This window comes from Silurus aristotelis, assembly GCF_946808225.1.
Source record: "Silurus aristotelis genome assembly, chromosome: 7".
NCBI lineage: Eukaryota > Metazoa > Chordata > Actinopteri > Siluriformes > Siluridae > Silurus > Silurus aristotelis.
This window is the reverse complement of record NC_139580.1, coordinates 28,505,397-28,520,834: the sequence shown is the minus strand read 5'-3', so window position 1 is coordinate 28,520,834 and position 15,438 is coordinate 28,505,397. Positions and strand designations below refer to the sequence as shown.

General features: G+C 37.7%; 1 protein-coding gene across 1 annotated transcript in view; it reads left to right on the top strand.

The window, feature by feature from the left end:
• The window catches only part of nrip2 (nuclear receptor interacting protein 2), a 39,365-nt gene that overhangs the window by 19,165 nt on the left and 4,762 nt on the right, over window positions 1-15,438 (top strand). Inside the window, exons 2-5 of the mRNA XM_083546497.1 lie at window positions 1,492-1,824; window positions 13,568-13,650; window positions 13,787-13,899; window positions 15,025-15,077. Of these exons, the coding sequence (XP_083402623.1) occupies window positions 1,492-1,824; window positions 13,568-13,650; window positions 13,787-13,899; window positions 15,025-15,077 (582 nt within the window). The remainder of the gene's footprint in view (window positions 1-1,491; window positions 1,825-13,567; window positions 13,651-13,786; window positions 13,900-15,024; window positions 15,078-15,438) is intronic.

Genomic DNA, 15,438 nt, shown 5'->3' with positions numbered 1-15,438 from the left:
GTTAATACTCGCGTTGCTTGACATGGATTAGCTAACGTTATTTGGCGAGCAAAAGCTGATAGTCAGTCATGAATGAAATCTCAAAAAATCTTACCAGATAATGGCAACTACAATTTTCATTTTATATATTATTTCATTAACAATTAATAAGTGCCTTATTAAGTGGCTCTGCCTCCAAAGTCACTACTTAGCAAACTCAGGTTTCCGGTCTTGACCTACTGTACAAACTCAGATTAAATTCAATGTAGTTCATGCTTTAAAATCACAATAGGTCTATTTATAGTCATTATACAGTGCAACAAACTCTGTAATGTAATGGTATGAAGATTTCCTTTGACCAAACAAATGTATTCATGTACAGACCATATCTTCTGAATAAAATCTTCCCTAAGTATGGAACAGTAAACATGTTGGTTCAGGATTCCTTTACCTTTCCAGAATAAGTCTCCAACCTTCCCTGCTCCAAAACAGATCAGTTTTTGCATAAAAATATAAGAAAAATACATGCGTTTTAAAAACCATTAAAGAGAAGATGTGGTTCATCTGTCTGGGAGAAGCTGAGAAAAAATGAGCAAATGTAAAAAAAACAAAAAAAAAACTGGGTCAAATAATTTTTTTTTTGAAAAATGTTCTTTTCCCATGTGTGATTTAGAAATAATAAAAAGGGGAGAAAGGGAACATGGCCTCCGAGGTTCATACACCACTGATAACAGCTCAGTGCTCATGTCTAACTGTAGATTTCACATCTCAAAACATGTCCTACAGCGTTTGTATGAATCTGGGTCAGCGGGAGAACGTGGAGATGAAGTGGACTTTTGTTCTCCTGTGTAGCTCGTCTGAAAGAGACATACTCCCCTGCTACATTTATACACTCATCCCATGCCTGGGAATATTCGGTATAGAAAGATTTGTCAATACGTCCGAACCATCCTAGGACAGCCTGCTTCACTTTATCATCAGGGAACCACCACGACCGAGATCGGGATCCTCACTGATGGCTATCCTTGAAACGTCACCATGGCTGAGTGTCTTATCACCGTACTGCTCTCCAAGTTTCCAAGAAAATTCAGCACCACACACTGTTCTATACACTGTTGTTTGACATTTTGATTAACGGTCAACGGTGTAACAGTAAAAGTCCTGGTTTGACTCGAACGCCACCCTGCACCATCATACCCATATGTTGATGTTCTGCAACCAGCAATTGTACAGAAAGTCTTTGTATATTGAAGCATTTATAATGAAAGAAAAACAGTTTTAGCATGACGATGTTCCTAATCTCAAAGCAAAGACATGGTTTGTTAAGGATACAGGGGAAGAGCTTCACATTACACGAATGCTCTTGTAGCTAAATGATCTTGGCGCTTCAGGATAAAGGAACTTGGTGTGATGGTCAGAGGTGCAAATATTAATAAGACCAAGAAGAAAATCTATTAAGTTGCTTATTTTGTATCAAAGTCTCTGACATCTTCTAGTCTTTCCTTTTCACAGCAACCTCACAGCATTGTTCAGCGGCGCCTCCTCGAAGGTAACATCTCCCGGCTTTGTGGAGAGGCCCGAGACACCGTGTCCCACGTCCGCTCTCCTCTCGCCGATAGCAAGGAAGGTGCTGACGCAGAGGAGAGGAGCGAAAGCACCATAGACGACTCCACTGAGGAGAAAGAGTCACCAGAGGAGAGCGAGAGAAGTCTGAGATCTGAGGAGGATGACGAGGATGAGGAAGAACCTGGTATTAATCGTGATTCTGGTGGAAAAGCAGAGCACGAAGAGAAAGTAGAAGCAGGTCCAGTGGCCATGCTCTCAGCTTTGCAGGTGCAGTGTAAGGTACGAAGATCGCTTTCTGTTGTCTTTCAGACACACTCATAATGACACAACCTCGCTCAAGCACCAGTTTCTTATGACTCAGACATTTCCAGTGGCTGACTCATAAACTTATGGCATCTTTTCATACTTTTAAGTGTCACAGCAGCAAAGCAAATGCTCCTGAGTGCCATGAACTAGACAACGAAAACAACATCTCTCAAGCCCTAGACATGAGCAACACAAATGATAACTTCATAAAAATCTCCCTTCCATTAAAAATGTATAGTGCTTGCATTAGTGAGGGCCTTATCCAGGGCAAGACGAGTGTTACAGCATTTTACTGGCATTAAAATAGAGTATGAAAATAACACTTCAGAACTAGATATCACACAGAGATTAAGAAGTGGATTAGGATTACATTTGAATGAATTTAAATAAATGTGGTAAATCTCTACCTATAATGAAGCTGACGTTTTCTCCTCTGGTACATCCAAATTCATCTTGTGCCTCAACCCATTTTTCCAAATTTTATTATTCACCATATAAGGCAAATACACTAATCCAGATACATTCGGAAACATTTGTCTAAAAAAAACCTCCGCATCCACTTTTTGGTTCTCAATTGTTTCCCAAAAGTTGCTCATCCACACTGAAATGTCTGTAAACACTTACAGTGTGTCAACCAGTGTTGTGCTAGTTACTAAGAAATAGTAACTAGTTACAGTTACTAGTTACTTAATTCAAAAAGTAACTGAATATATCACAAGGATTTCTGAAATAAATAACAAAACAAGCTGAATAATATATTCACAATCAAAAACTAAAGTGGCTTCTGCATCATAAAAGCTGTTGTGTTGAGCTCTTAAAAATGTTCCTTTCACAGCTGAAGTATGAAAACTATCAACAATGTAGAACAGAACACCGGGTTAGCTTCTAGCTTCTAGCTTCATCGAGGCATGGAGTTTCTGGAGGAGCTTCAACAGATTGGAGTTGCTGTTTATCGCAGTAGATACGAGCTTCGAACCAGAAAGACACAGCTTACATTTGACTTAAAAGTTTTTGTCTTTATGCTCAACTAAAGTGAAATAATGAGCATATTTCCACTTTGAGAAACTCGTCTTGCTCTCGCCTCGCCTCGTCATTACTGCCGCACAGACCTGAATAAACGGAGACACGCCCACAGTGTATTTAAAAAGTAATGCGTTTCAGTATTAGCTACTATGATGTAAAGGAAAGGCGCCTTCACATGATTAAAAATGTGTCATCTTTGTCGAAAGCCTGCTTTCACGGTCCACACGACAGCGTGATAATGGTTCTTTCAAATTTGAGTGTGTTCAAAAAGCTTAATTTTTTTTAACTGTCGTCTCAGTGTGAACAGAAGGCCAAAACGGAGAGAAAAAGATTAGTTTTCAAACAAAAACATGTTGTGTGTGGACTAAGTTCCACCACACGCAAAAATCTTCCCCGGGGCTCAGTAAGGTCATTAAGAATTCATCGATTCATCGGTTTTGGCAGTAAATCAACACCGACATTTGATTGCTGAAACTACCTGCAAAAATCCATACAGATAGCTGGTAGCGTCCGTTCTGTAGCGGCTGAGAAGGTCTGCTGTCATTACGAGAGCGGCCTCTAGAGGCAATTCACTGACACCACATGCTGTTTGTTTTTACACGTGAGACTGTGCGCTGCACGGAGTGCACTGTATTAGATTTATCAATGATCATTTATAATGTATTATTCATATAATGATATTTATTATACATATTTATTACATTTGGCACATTTTCATGATTCAGTACTCTTTTAAAAGATTTTATTATCACTAAAATTCAGTACTATTTTTCATCTAGTTTTTGATCCATTTTAAAAACGATTTATTGATTAATCATTTATTGGCAAGTACCATTCAACCTAGCTAACGGTATCTGTAACATCCACTATCAATCAACCTTTATTGTGTATGATAGTATTCAGACTGAGCTTGCTATTAAGACTAAATAACCTAAAAAGGGGAGCTTACTTTAATAATGGTATAAAACACACCAAAAAGCAGAAATATAATCTCAGAGGTTCAGTATCGATGCTGTGATAAAAATAGAGGCTCAATTAAAATCACATATGGTCGAGCGGTGAGAGAGCGAGCACGATTCCTTCAAACACCAAGCCGAGGGCTTACTTCAGTGCAGCAGCATCTAAAATTGATATCACTGTATTTTGCCTCTCAAATGGATTTAAATCTTTTAACTTGAATAAATCAGTTCAATTCAATTCAACCTAATTCAATTTAGCTGAATTCAATGTAATTTAATTTATATAGACTTTTAACAGTGGACATTGTTCCAAAGCAGCTTTGCAGAAATATATGTTACGAATCTAAATTTGTAACACATATTTTTTTAATTTATAAATTGTTCTCTATATATTTATTCTTAATAAGTGACCCAGAACTAAGAAACTTTAGGAGGAAGAAAACCATTTTACAACTCCAAATAGTCAGAATAAAGTAATAAAAAATTTACTCAGGCAGAAGTTACTGTTAATTCAATGAAGTAAAGTAAAGGTACTGGTCTAAAAATACTCAAGTAAAAGTAAAAAGAAGATTCATTATTCAGACAGTGAGTGCACGCAACTTTGGATTCGACAGCATTGCAGTGTCAGCTGGATCTGCATAAGTGGCGTCTGTCTTGTTCATCTCCATCTTTCATCCTTGTGAGTTTAGCGCATTTGGTTTCTGCCCATCAATCACTCAATGCAGTAGTTTCCAGGTTGAGATCCAGCCCCCCTGCATAAATATATATAATATGAATACTCCATAATGGATATAATTTGTGATGTTTTTAAATTGAACACTTCAAACAAAGCATACAGAAATGTGAGTAGATTAAATTTGTTAAAGTCTACCACTACAAATGGTGCAGAACGCAGAGGTTGGGTTTACGCAAGTATGATCATATTACCACCATTTTAATGTCCCTTCACTGGCTTCCAGTCTGCTGTAGAACTGATATAGAACAGCTCTCTCTTGGCTTCAGCTCTCTCCTGGTTCAGGTCTGGTTGACTGATTATTATCAGTCTGTTGATGTAAATAGTAAGTTCTCCACACTCTCTGAGGTAAAGTTTGGTGTTCTGCAAGGATCTGTCTTAGGTCCACTGCTTTTCTCTTTATATATGCTGCCTCTGGGTAAAATTATACATGAACATGGTATTCGCTTCCATTGCTATGCTGATGATACACAGTTGTATATTTCAGCAAAGCCAGATGAGAGAGATCAGCTTAACAATGTTAAGAAGAGTGTGTAAAGGACATTAGACAGTGGATGCTTGATAACTTCCTTCTGCTTAACTTGGATAAGACGAAAGTACTAGGACCACATGCAGATAGAAGTCAACTTTCTGATTACGTAGCATTTCTTGATGGTCTTCCTGTCTCAGTGTGTACAGCAGTCAAATACCTTTGTGTGGTTATTGACCCGAGTCTTTCCTTTGTGGCTCATGTGAATAATATTACCAGGATCGCCTTCATTCACCTTAGAAATATTGCTATAAATATAAATATAAAATTTCGTTACAAGATGTAGAAAAACTAGTTCATGCTTTTGCTACATCTAGATTAGACTACTGAAAATTGTCTGGGTGTTTAAATAAGTGCATAAATAAGCTTCATTTAGTTCAGAATGCAGCAGCAACGGTGCAGATGTTTCTGTTACAAAACCCCACAGTGATAGAACAGCCATCCATTTAGTGTTTGGGACTCAGACACAGTCTCAGTGTTCATGTCGAGGCTGAAAACAATTTTATTTAGTCAAGCCTTTGATTGGTGGGTTTTTCTAAGGTAAAGGAGCAGATCTGGAGGGATCATGGATATTGAATGTTCGGTGAACTGGGATATTTGTATGCTGTCGTCCCCTCACTCTCAATTTCCCTTTCAGTTATGCTGCCATGGCGAGTCTTGCCGGGGAGACAGGCATAACTTTTATATTGCAATAAGCATACTTAATAATCCATATCTTTCTCTCCCTGTCACCCTTCTTCACTTTCTTTCTCTCTCTCTCTCTCTCTCTCTCTCTCTCTCTCTCTCTCTCTCTCTCTCTCTCTCTCTCTCTCTCTCTCTGTCGAGATAAACATGCTCCGAAAGAGTACCAGTGACCACTGTTCCTGCCCCTCTCCTCTCCTCAAATCTGTCCTCCATTGTTAAAAGCATTATACAAATAAAAGATTATATTGTTTTGAAATCCTTAATTTGACTGGCATCTGCATACGTATCAAACCTTCTGTCTACTCAAAATCCATTAAAATGCCTTAGACCTTCAGATCAGAGATTGTTGACTTCTAATTCTCCTAAAGCAAGACTAAAACAGAGAGTGGATGGGTTTTTTTTCTGGAGCTGCATCTATCTTAAATTAGAAGAAAAAACTATTTTTGATTTGAAATCTATGCTAAATACTATTTCTTTCTGGATTTTAATGTATTGTGGCGACAATTGTAATCTCCTGCTGGGCTGTGGTTTACCTGCTTGTTCCATTCAATTAAATTCAATTTTATTGACTGTTGTCATTTCAATTTGCGGACTGTTGACATTAAGAAGAGACATTAAGAAGAGATTAAATATATCCTCAAAGCTTCTGTAATTTCATGGATCCCCAGGCCATTGATGTGAAACCATCTAATTTTTTTTACATTTTTCACTTTTTACAATGGACATTGTCTCAAAGCAGCTTTACACAGATAAAGCAGTAATTAGGTTATATAAAAGAATATGTAGGTTTATTAACTATAAGTTAGGTCCGTGTAATTGTTTACCCATGATGAGTGAACTAGTGGCAACTGTGGCAAAGAAAAACTCTCTGAGATGGTATGAGGAAAAAACCTTGAAAGGAACCAGACCCGAAAGGAACCCATCCTCATCTGTGTGGCACTGAATGTCCAGTCATAGTAGTAACATTGCTGAAGTGTGCAAAAATAGGTGCATACATGCAGATCTATTCTGTCCTGAGGCACTCTAGTGGACTGTTGATATTAGTTACAGTCCGAATCAGTTTATAAAGTTCATGAGTTGCTCAGCTGCTTCATGGATCTTTAGGCTGTAGATGTGGAACCATCCCCAGCTGCACAAAATGGTCTCAATTGAGGAGGACGCCATCCAGAGTTTGGACATCAGGAAGAACCAAACAAATCCGAAGAAATGACAGGAACACTGGTCACTGGAAACTCAGAGGCATGTTTACTCAACAGAGAGAGAGAGAGAGAGAGAGAGAGAGAGAAAAAAAAAATGTGACAGAAAGAGAGAAAATAAATGTTGTTAAGCATTCCAATTGTTTAAGGCCATTATACATTGTAAACAGGAAGTAATTTGGGGCTCTGTAGAGGAAATATCTAAGACCTAAGGAGGACCTACTGAGAAAAGGCTTAACTACTGTAAATAAATGTGTTTTCAGTCTTGACTTGAACACTGAGTCCCGAACACTGTAACACTGTTCCATAACTGTGGGGCTTTGTAAGAGAAAGATCTGCCCCCTGCTGTATTATTCATTATTTTAGGTACCAACAAATAGCCTGCACCTATTGATCTAAGTAGGCATGGGGGATAATTATCAAAAGTTCACTCAGATACTGCGGCATGAGACCGTTCAGTGCTTTATACATCAGTCGTATTTTATAATCAATGCGAGATTTAATTGGTAGCCAGTGTAGACTGATTAAAACAGTTGTGTTGTGGTCATATTTACTTACCTGGTTCTGGTAAGAACTTTTGAGGCTGCATTCTGGACTAACTGAAGCTTATTTATGCACTTACTGGAACATCCAGACAAAAAAAAGCATTAGAGTAGTCTAATCTCGATGTAACAAAAGCATATACTAGTTTTTAACAACATCATATTTCTTATTTTTGCTAAGGTGAAAGAAGGTGATCCTGGTAATACTATTCACATGAGCCTTAAAGGAAAGACTCGGGTCAATAATCACATCAAGGATTTTGACATCTCTACACACTGAGACAGAAACACCATCCAGAGATGCTAAGTAATCGGAAAGTTTGCTTCTAGCTGCATGTGGTCCTAGTAAAAGTACTTCTGTCTTATCTGAGTTAAACAGAAGGAAGTTATCAAGTATCAACTGAATTATGTTCTTTACACACTCCTCAACATTGTAAAGCTGATCTCCTTCATTTGGCTTTGCTGAAATATACAACTGTGTATGGCCAGCATAGCAAGGGAAGCTTATACCATGTTCATGTATAATTTTACCCAGAAGCAGCATATATAAAGAGAAAAGTAGACGTGTTTTGTTTGTTTTCAGGCATTCGTTTTGTTAAAACACGTCTGAAAACGATCACGTCCATGTACTCACCACGAGCATAAGACGCTTCAACCCACGTCATTTCCGCCTGGCATTTATTTACTGTGAAACGATGAAACAATGACTAAAAATGCATCATCTTTCTTGAAAGACTCTTTCAAGACACTTTTGGAAAACATTTTCAAATAGCTATGCTTTTGTTGACTAATTATGAATGGAAGGCCAAAATGGAGAGAAAGATATGGGTTTTCAAACGAAAACATATTAGTGTGGACATGGCCTTAGCCTCTTAATTCCCATGGAAGCAGTGAGGGTGTTTTACGCACATCTGCTTTAATTTTGTAAAATAAATATAGACAATGTAATATGTCGTGTTGTTTGTCCAAGGTTGTGTTCACCTAATTTTAAGAATTGACCAAATGATTTTTTATTATATCCTGATACATAAAACCAAATCCACTAAATTATGTGGAGATTTCTACTCATTCAGTAACAAGGGTGTTATTAAAGACAGGTACTGATGTAGGTGGAGTTTGGTCAGCGTTCACATTCAACATGTTCAATAGGATTTAAATCTCAATAGCAGAAGATCTTCTTCTCTTCCACTTGCACGGTTTTGTGCAGAGGGGCATTGTCATGTTGGGACAGGTTTGGGTTTCCTAGTTTAAGTAAAGAGATAAAAAGGAGTATCATACATGTGCAAGGAGCAGAATGGTGCAAGTTTGTAACTGAATAGTGCAGGTTTGGAGTAGAATATTTCAGGTTTGGATCAGAATAATGCAGGTTTGTAACTGATTGGTGCAGGTTTGGAACAGAATAGTGCAGGTTTGGAGCAGAATAATGCAGGTTTGGAGCAGAATATTTTAGGTTTGGAGCAGAATTCTTCAGGTTTGGAGCAGAATAATGCAGGTTTGTAACTGAATGGTGCTGTTTGGATCAGAATAGTGCAGGTTTGGAGCAGAATAATGAAGGTTTGGAGCAGAATAGTGCAGGTTTGTAACTGAATGGTGCTGTTTGGATCAGAATAGTGCAGGTTTGGAGCAGAATAATGAAGGTTTGGAGCAGAATAATGCAGGTTTGTAACTGAATGGTGCTGTTTGGATCAAAATAGTGCAGGTTTGGAGCAGAATGATGAAGGTTTGGAGCAGAATAGTGCAGGTTTGTAACTGATTGGTGCAGGTTTGGAACAGAATAGTGCAGGTTTGGAGCAGAATAATGCAGGTTTGGAGCAGAATATTTTAGGTTTGGAGCAGAATTCTTCAGGTTTGGAGCAGAATAATGCAGGTTTGTAACTGAATGGTGCTGTTTGGATCAGAATAGTGCAGGTTTGGAGCAGAATAATGAAGGTTTGGAGCAGAATAGTGCAGGTTTGTTACTGAATGGTGCTGTTTGGATCAGAATAGTGCAGGTTTGGAGCAGAATAATGAAGGTTTGGAGCAGAATAATGCAGGTTTGTAACTGAATGGTGCTGTTTGGATCAGAATAGTGCAGGTTTGGAGCAGAATGATGAAGGTTTGGAGCAGAATAGTGCAGGTTTGTAACTGAATAGTAAAGTTTGGAGCAGAATAATGCAGGTTTGTAACTGAATAGTGCAGGTTTGGAGCAGAATATTTTAGGTTTGGAGCGGTTGTAGCTGCAGACTGCTTTCTGAATGTGTGTCTGTGTGTGAGGTAATGTACAGACTCTATCATGTGTGCTTGTTCCGCAGCTCAATTACCGAGGGGGGGGGGACTTTTCCTGATTCTCTCTGTGTTGGTCTTCAGTCATCAACTTTTCTCTTTCTGTAAAAAGATTTAAACATTTGCAGAATTAAGAAGGAACATTTCTCTCATACTCAGTTTATCTACTCGTTTAATTATTGTTTTTTTCCTTTTATTTGGTTTAAGAGCATTAAAAGCTACATATTTTGCCATTTGGGCCTTTTTCTGGTTCAGGAGTGTTCACTTTGAATTGTGTAAAGTTTGAGTAAAGCCTGAAGAAGAATGACATTGAAAAGAAAAGTGAAGAAGTTCTGAGGGTGTGCAAAGCAGCATGGAAAGTGGTGAAGTTGGAACAATAGATATAGATTTGGAACGGCGTGTATCTGGGGTGGTGGAAACTGCTTTTATGTGGTAGGAAACTTGAGAAATGTCAGCAGGGGTGTAAGACCACCTCCCATGCAGGAAATGGGCTGCAGGGTGCAGTGAGGTGCAACACTGCTTTTTGTATTTGGTTATATACATTTAGAAAAACTCGAACCAGGTGTTATTTCAGATGCATAATGAATCTGTGTGTGTGTGTTATATTTTTATTCTCTGAGTTATTGCATGTGATGGAAGATTTATGGCCAATAAAATGGACTGATATATAAGAGAGGACTGTGCAGTGTTTATACAGTATATGTTAATATAGCAGTCTGTTGACATGATATATTCTGGTGATTCGGAAATAATTGCAGGTATGTATGCTAATAAAGAACAAATTAGTGTGTATATAATTTTTATGTATATATTTTAGAAAAATAAAAAAGATTTAATTTGCATATCAATCCATTCATCAACATGAATCCAAATTTCTTTGGCCATTTTCCTTCAACTCAATATTACTGTACATTATAAGTTTTTTTTTTTTTTATCACAATTGCACTCAAGGTTCATCTTAAATTTCGCTCATGCTGGGAATAAACTATGGAGCTTCAATCTGCAGCAAAATCCCTAAAAGACAAGACAATTTCAATAACTGAGCTACTCCACTTACATCTCGGCCCAATCACAGTCACAGTGCCAAAAGTATTGGGACACATGGGTTTTCCATCGTTATGTGGTTTTTCCTCAAACTGTTAGCACAACATTGGAGGCACACTTTTCACCTTTACTTCAGATAGGAGAGCAAATTTTTACTTTCTGATATAGTTTTTGTTCTGTGCTTTTAGAACACAAGCAAATCAATTAAAAACTGTTTCTGTTTGTTGGTCCTTACAAAAAAACTATATTTAGTATATCTTGTGAAATTTAAGAAAATGGAGCAACCAGCCCCTGTAGACAAGTCTGAAAATGCCTAGTCTAGTCGCTGTCTGTTTGTGCATTCAGATTCAAGCATAGTTGCCATATGTCACGTCTGCATCACAAACCTTGTCCTGCTGTTTCTTCCTCCCTTCCACATCAGTTAGTAAGTAAAAAATAATCCTCTAAGGATTTCAGACAATACGGCTGATGTGGTCAAGAAATAACTGCTTGGCTGGTTGGTTAAATTATAATCTGCTGATCGTGCTGATTCTACTCAGGTCTAATCCGTTCTGCCGTACTGTCACAACAGCCAAACACCCAAAAAAACACTGAATCATCATGAAGATAGCGTGGCGGGGGTTGGATTTGTCTGCCTCTGTTAGAACATTAGGTCATGTGGTAGAAGCAAATGGACTGGAACGAAACATGAGAGCATGACATGATGACGACTCTTACATTGCTGTCCATAAAAAAATAAAACGATGATGATTTATAGATTGATAATCCACCCCTTTTCTTTTTCAAGGTTTGTCTGTGCTGCTCCTTGCCATAAAAATGATGTACAATACAAAACAAATTATGACATTTCTTTAGTGCTTTTTTTTTTTTTATCTTGTCAAAGAAGGAAATGAAGAGATTTAAGTTGTGATTCTATTCTGACTCTGCGTTCATTGTAGTATGTTAGTAGTGCAATACATCATGCGGCATGTTGCAGACGGCCTGCGTCTTCGTTTCTGACTTTTCTTCTGACCGCTGTGCATTTTTATACACACAGAATTAAAACTATTCATCGTACATGTTTTAAGTAGTCTTAAAACTAGACCTGCACAAAAAACACCTCTGAGAGCTTTGAGGTTTTTGATTCATACCAGAGTAAGTCTGAATACTGGATTGTGATTGGCTGGAAGTTCAGGTGTGAGTTCGGAGCATTGAACACACAGGTAGTTTGCAGTCAGTTCTAAATAATTGTTCTGTTTATAAAAACCTGTAACCATAGTAACATCCGGTTCCAGTTCTATCCAGTGAGACAGCTACTGTACACATTTCCTAATGACCTTACTGAGCTCCATGGAGGAGTTTTGCATGTTATGGAAATTCTATGGTAAAGATTTAAGGGAGATGAATTTGATTATCTAGAGACAAAAATTAGAAATAGAACGAAAAATAGGACCAGGAGTTAACTCCAACAGCTTAATTATTAATAGAGATTTATGCATATTCATGCACACAATCGCTCTCACAATCCCTTTTCAATTAACTATTTATTAAAACTCATGCAATGTAATCGCACTACTTTATCCCTGTGTGTGATTTGAAGCAGCAGAATTGTAGATGTATCAAGCCATATATTATATACGTAAGAAAAATTACGCTTTATTTTGATCCATTCAATTTAATAGATAGAATAGATACATTTAACTTTTTATTTATAAGCCAGTGCCTATAAGTTTTTCACTAATAAGCAGGTCAGTGGTGACAGTGGCAAAAAAAAACCTGCCGAGAGTATATGAAGAAGAAACCATGTCTTATCTGGGTGACGCCTAATGTCCATTCATTATAGTTCCATCATTGTTGAGGTTATCAGCTGTTCACTGATGGGCACGTGAATGTAAACCTGTTCATGGCGATTGAGGTCCTACACTACTGTAGTAAACTGTTTATATGAAATACTGTGTAAATCCATGTTCATAGTTCTTCAGCAGCAGTAAGTGGTCTCTAATTAAATACTTAGGAAGTCAGGATGAATCAGGAGGATCAGAAAAGAAGAAAGGGACAGGATCAGTGGTACCTCAGCATGTTTATCTCGATGTGGTGAGAGTGACAGGGAAAGAAATATGGATTATTAGGTATTTTTATATAAACGTTAAAGACACTGTACAGGGTACTTACATACATATTCAGCATGCATTTATAGACACATATATACACAAAGATATACATACATACATACACATTTTGTCAAACTTTACAATAATTTACTACATTCTACTGTTCTTTACTCTACTCTACTTTGTTTATTCCCACCTGTGAAAACATGGCTACCATTCCATACTTCAACACCATGCAATCCTGTCCGAACTGCGGCTCATTGGAATCGACTTTATCATACAACGATGAGCCGAATGTACATCCAGGCTCTGTAGGCGTTATTTAGAGAGCAAACAGTCGTCTGGAGTGATATCTATTATGGAACGACCTGCCCAGTCACCGCACCTAAATCTTATTGAACTGCTCTGGGATGAACATGAAATCTCCAACTAGCAAAGTGTTTCATCTGAACATTTGAATAAACAAAGTGTCCAGATGCTGAGAGTGTGTAAAGCTGTTCTTCATGCTAAGGGAGGATTTTATAATGGAAATAAAGTCCGTACATTTCTGGAATTGTTTGGTCGAAGAAAATCTTCATACTGTAACATTACCGAGTTTGTTGCATAGAAACAAAAGAAACATGCATGTGTCTCATGCATTTGTGTGTGTTGCAGTGTGGTGATGCGGAGCTTAACGTATCCATTAACACAGGCTGTCAGTACGACCATATCTCCAGTACATGCTGCAGGAGGCTCGGGTGAGTCAGTGGCATGAACACAATTACGCACATAATAAAACGTAACACAATAAGTCTAATACTTCTACTGTGTGTGTGTGTGTGTGTGTGTGTGTGTGTGTGTGTGTGTGTGTGTGTGTGTGTGTGTGTCTTGTAGACTGAAAATCAGTCCCAAGATTAAGCCTCTCGGTGAGTTCAAGGCTAAAGGTGTGACGTCCATGTCGATCCAGATTGGTAGCGAAAGAGTCCAGTGTACTGCTGAGGTCACAGGTAACATTATTATTATTATTATTATTATTAATATTATTATTAATATTATTATTGTCCCGTGTTATAGCTTAATAATTCATAATTGCTAATTATTTTTAACAATAATAATAATAATAATAATAATAATAGTATACAATCATTGTCATTTCATACTATAGCAAAAGCTTGGTCCCTTAAATTTGAATGACTGTTGTGTTGTGAAAAAGTATTTGCCCCCTGATTTTTGCTCCTGATTAATTATGACATTTATTTATTTATTTATTTATTTATTTATTTATGTTCATATTTTTTGCACTTAAATGATTCAGATCATTAAACAAATTTGGATTATGACACAAAGTTACCCAGAGCAAAATACAAAATGCAGTTTTTAAATGTTGATTTCATTTATTAAGGGAAAAAGCTGTCCAAATCTGCCTACGTAAAAAAAAAAAAGTATTTGTCCATTAAACCTAATTAATTGTTTTGTGGTGGCAAAAAAACGCAGTCAAGCATTTGCGAAAAACAGCAATGAGGTTTTTCACATTGCTGGGGTGGAATTTCGGCCCACTCTTTTTTCACAATTTGTCACATTTTTCATGAAAACAAAAAAAAAAAATTTGTCATTAAAATTTGCTTGATGATCTCAATTACTCAATCCAACCTCTACTTTATGACTAAAAGTTTGTGCCCCCCTGACCATTACATCACCCATATACACTTGTTGAACCTCTTTCAGATTTATTGCCCTTATAACAAGCTTCACCCATCTACAAAGACCTTATACTAGATTTTGGGGCATGGCTGTACGGATTGGTCCTCAATCTGCTACCAGAGCATTTAGATCTGATATTGGGTAAGGAGGTCTGGGGCTGAAGGTGATAAACGGGGTTGAGGAGCACAGGGCTCGGTGTGAGAGAGCTTCCACTCCAACCATAACACACCATATCTTCATCGAGCTTCATGTTTGCACAGGAGCATCCTGTTTTATTCTCCTACTTCCAGTAAATTGTAATGCTAAGGCATTTGATACGTTTGTGGGAAAAGTAAAGGCTCATGGTCAGGAGCGTACATGCTTTTGTCCATTTATGGTATTAGTCCTTGAATGCAAAAGCACCGTCTAGATTTTCCATTCTGTGTTCACAGACGATGAGACGTTCGAGTTGTGTCTGGGCCTACACACTCTGCTGGAGCTTAAAGTAAGACTTAACTTTCTTGGCTAAAGTTCAGTGTGTTTTATTGTAAACAGGATACAATAAAGTGATTGCACTGCTATTGCTAAATGGTAACAAGACGTGTAGTAAATTAACTTTATCTGCTTTAAGCCAGAAAAACTCTGATCTGTTTCTAGACAAAAAAAAGCCCAGACTGAGACTGAGGTAATGGAAAAAAGATAAGAAGCTCACGATTCAGCTCAGATCCCAATTCTAGAGTTTCTCTTGGTGGAGCGTGTTATTTCAGTGCTGCTTTGGGATGTAATCATAAGCTTAAAGCTGAAAGTCAAAGTGGTGCTGATGGTAATAAGCCGGAGAGACGTCATACAACTTTTTTTTTCCCCTC